The sequence below is a fragment of the Gekko japonicus genome, unplaced genomic scaffold, assembly GCF_001447785.1.
Source record: "Gekko japonicus isolate JY-2015 unplaced genomic scaffold, Gekko_japonicus_V1.1 scaffold1257, whole genome shotgun sequence".
Lineage (NCBI taxonomy): Eukaryota > Metazoa > Chordata > Lepidosauria > Squamata > Gekkonidae > Gekko > Gekko japonicus.
Genome location: NW_015163640.1, coordinates 455,882 through 465,819, shown reverse-complemented (window position 1 = coordinate 465,819; position 9,938 = coordinate 455,882). Strand labels below are relative to the sequence as shown.

Here is a 9,938-nt window from a genome sequence, read left to right as displayed (position 1 = left end):
GGAAGGCCGATGCCTCCGTCGCCTGGCTGGAGTGGCCGCGGGGGGGTTGGAGTCGGGCGGCCGCTGGCAGGAGCCGCGGGCGCCCGGGCCAAGATTGGGGGGGCAAGGCGGGCGACAGAAGGCCGATGCCTCCGTCGCCCGGCCCTCTACAGAATCCACCCCCCAAGCCTCCAGGTATTTCCCTCCTTAGAGCTGGCAACCCTACATTCCCCTCAGTGCCTGTTGGTAGGCAACTAAGCTTGGTCCTGTCACCTACTTTGGCCTTTGGGAGAAAACACATTGGGGCCAGTCCTGATAGGGTTGCCAACTCCAGATGGGAAATTCCTGGAGACTTGAGGGATGGAGCCTGAAGAGGGTGAGGTTTGAGGAGGGGTGGGACCTCAGACAGGTACACTGCCATAGACTCCACCCTCCAAACCAGCCATTTTGTCCTGGGTAACAATTGTTGCCAATCTCCAGGTGAGGGCTACAGATTACTCACAATTACAACTGCTCTTCAGGTAGCAGAGATCAGTTCCTCAGGAGAAAACAGTGGACTCTGTCATTATACCCTGCTGAGGTCACCACAGCAAATTGACACTGTTTGCCCAAAGCCAGAGCACTGCCCCAGAGCCTCTTTCTAGATCTCGTTGTATTGCTTTCACAACGGGCTTTACTGCTAGTCTCTTTTCTAAATGGAAAAGTCCCAGACTCTTCAGCCTTTCCTCATAGGGAAGGTGCTCCAACCCCTTAATCATCTTGGTTGCCTTCCTCTGTACTTTTTCCAGCTCTGCCATGTATTTTCCAGCTCTGCCCCCTACTCCATTCTGCTACATGTTTGGAGTGGAGTGTGGTGGAAGATGACATCACAGAGTAGGTAGATAAACCCAGATGTAAGCATAAGTTAGAAGTAAATAGGCATAGAAAATCTAAGGCAAATATCTTCATTATATAGATTAGAATCCACCTTTCAGAAATTCCACAGCAACAAGATCCAAGGTATTCGTTCTGCTTTTATATCACCCAAGAACCTTTGGTCCATCATCCCACAATGGCCTACAAAAGAGGATATGAAGCAGTGTTCCCCCTAAGCTGAGTTAGTGTGAGCTAGCTCACAGTTTCTTAGTCTCCGGGTCACACATTTTTGTCTTAGCTCAGGAAGGATGGCTCCAGAGCAAACTAACTTATGCAGTAGCCAAATCGCCTGCTCACAACTTTAATGCCAGTAGCTCACAAAGTAGAATTTTTGCTCTCGACTCCACAGCTTAGAGGGACCAGTGATATGAAGGTAATAGCTTTACCCAGTTGTTGCTCCCAACTCTCAGAAGGGAATTCATTTGCTCATAAAGGTTCATTTAGTTATTGTGACTATTGACAGCCATTTGCATGATTTCCTTTATAATCCATTGTTTTGTCCTGTGGTCATGAATTCCTTAAATTAATTATATGCTGCGCTAGGAGTGTTCGAGTTTGTTTGTGAGAGTACAGCATGCAGTGTTCTATAGTGCTTTTGAACATCAAAGGGTATACAGATATGTTCTTTGCTGATCATTACAACAACCTTATAAAGTAAGTCCTCCTGTTTCAGAAGTCCCTGTGTCCTGAGAGACTGGCTCAGTGATTTGCATGAGAAGGTTTCTGGGTAAGCCCTGGCATCTCCAGTTAAAACAACTCCAGTATCAGGTGTTGGGAGAAAGAACTTTGCCTGCAGAACATACAATGCTGAACTAAATGGACCAGTGGTCTGACTCAAAATAAAATAGCACCATCTTTAGATGCACTTAGGCTGACAGTAGTTGGCTTGAGGCTACCTACAGACTTCAGTGCAGAATCAAGATTTGAACCAGGGGCTGTCCTGATCTGCAGGACTCTCTCTTCTTATGTCATTCGGTTGAGGATGAAAAATGGTCCTTTTTCTAAATGAATATACTAGACTGTTCACCATGGATGAGCTGTAATGTCATTTCATCTGTGAAGCCAGTTTGCAAGTATAAAACAGATTAAACTTAATGGGTAGTGGGTTTTCCCCAAAGAACCCTTGGAACGGCAGTTTTGTGAGGGTGCTAAGAATTTCCCAATTAGTGCATTTCTGCAGGAGTTGGTTCATACAAGTGACGTCAAGCTTGCAGTTCAAATAAAGTTAATGTGAAAAGCTAGAAACAGCTTTTCAGCACTAAAAAATTACAAAAGAATTTTGATTCCTGGACAATGAATGGGAAATCCCTTTCACATCACTGGCCTATAGCAGGTCTTCACCTTTGGTTCAGTGCTGGAGTCTTTTCTCCGATTTATGGCCACATGCTTAATGGGATGGTGTAAACCCCCTGGTCCTATATCAACTGATTCAATATGAATATTATTATCTTTCTGACTTAATGCAATAGAATAATATCCTTTTTTGTCTTATCATCCATATTTATTTCTCTTTCTTTTTTGGGGGGGCACTTAGGATTGTATGACAAATGTTCATACACAACCCGTGATCGAGGATGGGTCCTGGGGATTAACACCGTCAGTGACCAGGGGAATAGAGATCCTCGCTATTTCTTCTCCTTGAAGACGGACCGTGCCCGGAAAGTCACGACTATCACAGATCATCGTAGCTACCTCCCAAATCAGTGGGTTCACCTAGCTGTTACCTATGATGGATGCTTGATGAAGCTTTATGTGAACGGTGCCCAAGTGGCCACCAGCAGAGAGCAAGTAGGGAGCATCTTCAGCCCTTTGACCTTGAAGTGCAAGGTGCTCATGCTTGGAGGGAATGCTCTGAACCAGAATTACCGAGGCTATGTAGAACACTTCAGCCTTTGGAGAACGGCCAGATCTCAGAAGGAGATCCTGTTGGACATGGTCCAGGTGACTCACGAAATAGATGCTCCTCTACCTCAGCTTGTTTTCCAGGAGAATTTACTGAACGTGAAAAACATCTGGTCTCCTATGAAAGATAGCCCTAGTCCTCAGATTGAGTTCTCTTCCCACCCTGGCTACCTGTTGGATACAAACCTCGATCCTCCTCTGTGTGGGCAGACTGTCTGTGACAACATGGAGGTAATTGCCAGCTACAACAAGCGCCTAAGCTTCCGCCACAAAAAGACAGTACGCTACCGGGTGGTGAATATCTACGATGACTACCATCGGAATCCGACGGTCAGCTGCCAGCAGATAGAATTTCAGCACCAGCACTTGAATGAGGCCTTTAGCCCCTATAACATCACATGGGAACTGGAGGTGCTGGAGATTAAAAACTCCTCCCTCCGACATCGCCTCATCTTGGCTAATTGTGAAATTAGCAAGATTGGAAATGATAATTGTGACCCTGAATGCAATCATACCCTAACAGGGTATGATGGAGGGGACTGCCGGATTGTGCGCCATTCATCATTTAACAAGAAGAAACAAAATGGGGTGTGTGACATGGATTGTAACTATGAGAGGTACAACTTTGATGGTGGGGATTGCTGTAACACGGAGATAACAGATGTCACCAAGACATGCTTTGATCCAGATTCTCCTCACAGGTAAGAGCAAACCTAAGCAATTGAAGTCCTTGTGATATAAGACCAGCCCATCACTCTTCATGCATGTGTACTTTTCTTGGATCTCATTTTTTTCTAATAATATAGTATAATTATTTTTAAACTGGATTGAATATTATCTTCCCTTACATGGGGTTGTGGGGAAAATAAAAGTAGCTCATAGCCTCATTTTGAGCCTGGGCAGGAACACACAACACCTCTGAACATCTACAGGAGGATGCAGTGTTTAAATAGTGTGTTTCCAATGTGATTAAGGCCAGGTCGAGCTGTCCATTTGAGAAATTGATCTGGCCACACACAGATTAGATTGCATGTGTATAAACCTGTTCAGTGTTATACCCCCAGGAAGATTTTAGAAGTAGGGAGATGAGGTATGTTTTAATTCCCCCGCCCCGCTCTCCAGCACTCATAGGGAAAAATTAGAATCATATATTGTCTGATCTGGCTCACACTGAATCCCATATTGGTACGGGATATATGCACTCTGTGAATTCACATGACCCTTGAATAGGCACAGCCCATCCACTTTGTTTTCGATCTTGCTCTAAAGTTACTTGTAATTAATCCACCATATAAGTGACTCATCATCTTGAACACACATGGGTGACCTTGTGTCCTTGTGTCTAAATACCCACTCCATAGCCTCATTATGAGCTTGAGTGGGAACACACAATAGTGACTTCCAAAGGGGCTTGCCATGAGCATAAGGGTGACATCACCTTCAGTGGCTGCTTGGACCAGTTGGTGATGGAAAGTATCATCAAATTGCAGCCAAGTTATGGCGACCTCATAGGGCTTTCAAGCTAAGAGATGTTCAGAGTTGCAATTACCCACCTCTTTGTAACCACCCTGGGCTTCCTCGGTGGTCTCCCATCTTAGTACTAACCAGGACTGCTTCCGAGATCTGACAAGATCAGCCTAACCTGGGCCATTTAGGTTAGGGTGCTTGGACCAGTTATGGGTTCTTAATTGGGCATTTTAGCAAACAGCTAAATAACAATTACTGGACAGGAGCAGTGTTCCCTCTAAGCTGAGTTAGTGTGAGTTAGCTCACAGTTTTTAAGCCTCCGGCTCACACATTTTTGTCCTTGCTCAGGAAGGATGGCTCCAGAGCCAACTAATTTATGCAGTAGCCAAATTGCTCGCTCACAGCTTTATTGCCAGTAGCTCACAAAGTAGAATTTTTGCTCACAAGACTCCACAGTTTAGAGGGAGCATTGGACAGGAGGGGCTGTCTTCTGCTTTGCTGAAGCAGGTGCTCAGACACCCCAACACTGAACTATCTTGTGGTAGAAATTATGTCCCTGTGACACAGTTAGAAAAACGCAGTGATACAATTTGCTGTCTAAACTTGGAACTTGCAGGATTCAGAAATAAACAACTAGGTCTCCAAGCAAAAGAACAACAGTGCTGAAATAGACCAATGGTTCATCTAGGCCAGCATCCTGGTCCCAAAGTCCTGTATGGCCCATGACTAGGCAAGCTGAAACCAAAGCATCCCCCTATGGTCGCACCCCAGTAACTGGTATTCAGCAGATATGAATGTTTCATTTAGGTAATACAGGTGGCCATGTACCAACACTGAAGTCCCAATGGACCCTTCCATCATGAATTTGTCTTTCAAAGCCACCTAAACTAGTAATCATCCCTGCCATAATTGGCACGTAACTGCCTGATTTTAAAAGAAGTCATGTTGGTTTTGTCTGTCTTGAATTTCTACTGCTTACAAACTTCATTGGGTGCCCCAGAGTTCTAGTACTGGAGTGGAGGAGAAGGGGTGAAAGTGCTCAGTCCATTTTCTCTGTACCATGCAGGACTCCATAAACTTCTATCATGTCCCCACCACCACCAGATGCACCCCTTTCCTCCCCTCCCCCCCTCCTCCTGTCATTTCTGCCTCGGTTAGTGGTATTCTATGAATATTGTCATTTTGTCTGTCAAATGGAATCATTCCCCAGGGTGATGGGGAGATGGATTTTTACAAGTGTTTTATGCTTTCAGTAAACTCAATCAGAATGTTAAAATGTTGGATACATAACCTGGCAAATTGTCATTGGGACAGACAAGTTAAAATGCAGGCTGGAGAAGGTGAGTGAGGGAATTGCATGGAGAGATGAATTCAGATAGGTTCTTTTTTTTTAAGGCATCCTAGTGTCTTCCACAGTAATAACTGTCAGTTGGAAGTATACATGTATTTATTAGCTGAGCTTTAGAGAATATCTGATGTTGCTTCATTTATAGGATTCTTTTCTATTATATGTCAGGAAAATTCCCATTGGAACCCCTCTGAAAGTCTTCAAACATCTTTTTTTTAATGTATATGTCTATAATGTCTCTTTCACAGCTGTCATGAAATCTTTCCAACAAGTGCTTTTTCATTGGGGGTTATGATGTGCTGTTATTCTTGGGTGGATGGAGCTATTGCCATATCTTCTTTTCTTACTGATGAACTCTCAGGGGGCAGGGAGGAATGAAGAAGATGAGCAGAGAAATAAACTTCCCCTGCTTGTAACAACAATCTTTTTTCACACCTTGGGAGAACTGGGTATTTATGAGGCGCCGCTGGAGAAATGGCCTGTTCTGACCTACCACAAGGGGCTGGCAGCAGGGTTTTATGAGTCCTTGGGCTCGTTATGTGCCGATTATTATTACACCATTCTCTTTCTCTTTATGTTTTTAATCCCACTTTTATGTCAAGGAATTCGATCCCCTCCTCCCATTTTATCCTTAAGACAAGCCACGGAGGAATGGCTTGCCAAAGGCTGCTCTGTGGCACAGTTGGCATTTGAACCCAGGTCTACTCACAGTCCTGTACTCAAACCACACAGGTGCTCCTTCATTGTATTAGTCACCCCCTCCGGCCACCAGTGTGTGTGGGGTCCTGGGTTGCCAGATCCAGGTTGGGAAACTCCTGTAGATTTGGGGATGGAGCCTGGGGAGGACAGGGGCCTCTGTACCCTGTGGGGTACAGTGGCATAGAGTCCACCCTCCAAAGCATCCATATTCTCCAGAGGAACTGATCTCAGTAGTCTGGAGATGAACTGTAATCCAAGGGATCTCTAGGTCCCACCTGGAAGCTGGCATCCCTCCCTCCATAGCACCTTCTTTCCTTCCAACTATGGCCAATCCTGCCCCCAACTGTGGCTGTGTCCCCACCCCCCACCCCAGCCCACTTTCCCTCCAACTGCATTCCCCATTGCCTAGTAGAGGCTGCACTGGAGGGAATAAAATGCAGTTTCGGGCACCCCCTTGCCTCTTTACATTTGGGCTGGGAGCTTGAGAGGGTAAGGCCACAGGGGAGCAGAGTAAGTTCAGTTTCTTTCTGGTGTGTGCCCCCCTTTTTCTGAAACTCATACTTCTTCCTGCTTGTGATGCAATTGTGGCAGACCCAGGTTCTAACCAAGTGGTCAACCAGTCCACAATAATTGTAGGTTTATTGGAGTTTGTAAGGTGCTAAGCAAATCCCTGTTGTGTAGTAATAGTCAGTGTGGTGTAGGAGTCAGCCTGTCAGACAAGGACTGGAGAGAGTCAGGATATTGTAATTAGGATTGCAGTAGTTTGGCTTTCGAGCAAGGGAAACCTTTACCTTTAGTTTCATTCTGGCTCGGGTCTCTTCAGTCTACCCATTTCTAGATTACTTCAAGTGCTCTGTTATGTGGGTTGGGAGTTCTTTCCCCCTTTTCTCAAGTTGTCTGTACTTTTACATCATTATTTTGTTCTGATTATGAGCCAGGAGATGGCCCCGTGTCACGATGGTGTACCTTCAGATATCTACATCTGCCTGCTGAAATAGATTGTGACTTTTTCTTACTGAGCAACCCCTCATTTGGGTGCATTTGTGTCTGTGTTTTTAATAACCCAAAGAACACAGCTATTAATAGAGGTTTACCAAAATATAAAACTTGCCCAAAACAGAGCAGGGAAACCTGCGGGACTGATGCCAGGAACAATTCCATATTGAATGCTTACCAAAAGATGTAGTAAAATTAACTGCACGGAGGAAAGGGTGGGACCTGTTTCTTGTACAATGAGATGATTTCTGTCCTGTCTCCCCACCCCCACCCCCACCCCCACCACCTGCTACTAGTGTGAGCAAGCCCCATCTGTGAGTCAGCTTCTTTTTAGAATAAAATAAGGAAATGGTTGACAAAGAAACTGTACAAAAATAGAAATTGGCCCTTTTGGAGGTGTTGCCTGTGAAATGGTTAGCCAAAGAAATTAATGGATCCTCTTTTCACTAATAGAGCTAAATTTGGGGGTTATATATGCAGCACAGGTCAACACTGATTTTTTTTTTTAAATACTCAAACCAGGGCTTTTTTTCTGGGGGGAACATGCCAGAACAGAGTTCTGGGACCTCTTCAACAAAATTCTTTTTCAAATGTTTAAAAGTTCACAAGTTTTCAGTATACAGATTGAAAACTCCATTTCCTTCTTGAAAGTTCTGGCACCTCTTTTTCAAAAAAAAAAAAAAAGCCCTACTCAAATCCTATAACATATATGTGAAAGCACATAAGTGAGTGTAACAAGCATTCCTGTCAGTCATTCTAAATAGATGGCTGTGGCTTTGTGTTGAGTTCAGATTGGTAGCTATCATGTTTCCACCCAAAGGAGCATAGGACAGATTTGACATAAGATACAGCTTTTGCTTCCAATATAATTTTTAATTTTTCTCCGCCAATACAAATTTGCGTAGGAGGATCTACTTGTGGATTGTTGATTTTGGATTGCTGTAGATAGACAGCTGTTGATCCTTGGGTATGATCTAGATATAGGGGTGATTTCAGATTTCTCAGCTCTGATATTCCTGTTTTCATTTTCATCCTTCCCCCCATGAATTAAACCCCTGGTTCTTTATTTTCATGCAATTTTTGCCAAATTACTCCCATAAAAGTGACATATTTTTCAGTGTTGTTTGTGCATCAATCATTCAGCATTATTCATATATAAAATGACTCGCATTTAAGGTTGCTACTTCCATATGCAGAGGCAGTGTACCTGGAGATACCTTTTACAACAGTGAGAAGAGACTGTTGCTTCTGTCTCCTGATTTTTGGCTTCCTGAGAGGCCCATGTCCATGTGTCCATGTGCATGTGGGAAGAGGCTTGAATGAGACATAGTTCATTCCAGTTCTGAAAGGGTTCTTCAGTGCTGTAGGTGTACCAGTGCAGGCATGAGGACCTCCTATGTCAAGGAGGACCATTGACATCCAATAAACGCAAGAGGTTTCTTGTTCAGGTTGCCAACTGCAGGTTGGGAAATTCCTGGATATTTGGGGAGTAAGCCTGGGGAAGACAGGGTTTGGGGAGGTGAGGGATCTCAGCTCTTAAGCAACCATTTTCTCCAGGGGAACTACTCTGTGCAAACAGTTGTGATTCTAGGAGATCTCCAGGCCCCACCTGGAAGCTGGCAACCCTATTTACAGTGTAGAGGAAGCATTCTTCTAACACCAATGTTACCAGATTTTGATTGGGGAAGCTGCAATGTGAGTGAAAATTCAGAGGGTTTGTGATAGGAAAGAGCCTTTTCAGTTCTTACCCTCTGCCCCCCAAAAGCCCAGTTTGGCCAGTTCAGTCTTTGCCTTCCAAGGACTGGGAAGACTGCCCTTGTCCAGAGGTCCTTTGGTGAAAACTGAATCAAATTGTGCCCTGTTGCGTTATTGCTAACTCATTTTTTAATTGTTATTCGGCTTTTGACACTAAGGTTGGCTAACTTGGATCTTTATTACTGCTTTTATGTTTTTTAATCATTGTTCCCTGCCTCAAATTTAACTTTTTAATGCTGATTTAGTTATTGTTTTATATATTTTGGATGATTCTATGGAATTTTGTATTTGAGCACTGCCTTTGGGGACTAGTTTGGTAGAAGAGTGAGGTAGATTTAAAAAAACCCCCAAATAAATAGAAAAATTAAGACCTACCAAACCTTTCTCACATGGTTCTAGTCATTCTTAGTTTTGTCTTAGACCCCTTGATAAGGTTGCCAACTCTGGCTTGGGAAATACCTGGAGATTTGGGGGCGGTGGAGCATGGGGGAGGGGAGGCATCTCAGCAGGGTACAATGCCATAGAGACCACCTTCCAAAGCAGCCATTTACTCCAGGAGAACTAATCTCTGTAATCTGAAGATCAGTTGTAATTCCAGGAGATCTCCAGCCCCCACTTGGAAGGTGGCAACCCTAACCCACTGATCAGGTCTGGCTTTAGCTAAAGTAGTACAAATGCTTCTGAAATTCTCCTCCTCTGAATTTCCCCTCAGGTTTTGGGCTTTGGAATTGCTTCATTTCTGAAACGAGGCCAGGGCATTAGGAATCCTCCACTGATGTTCTGTACCAAATGTCATGCATGTGCCATTGGCTGCAGCTTTTCATTCCTTCCTTTAATGTATGCCTTTTTTCCATTCTCTACAAGTGTGCTTCAATAA

The 9,938-nt window shown here is 44.2% G+C and overlaps 1 protein-coding gene across 1 annotated transcript in view; it reads left to right on the top strand.

Annotated features, from left to right (window-relative positions):
- Nucleotides 1–9,938, top strand: part of PAPPA (pregnancy-associated plasma protein A, pappalysin 1) — a 403,905-nt gene that overhangs the window by 43,900 nt on the left and 350,067 nt on the right. The window contains exon 2 of the mRNA XM_015407600.1: nucleotides 2,429–3,497. Within this exon, the coding sequence (XP_015263086.1) occupies nucleotides 2,429–3,497 (1,069 nt within the window). The remainder of the gene's footprint in view (nucleotides 1–2,428; nucleotides 3,498–9,938) is intronic.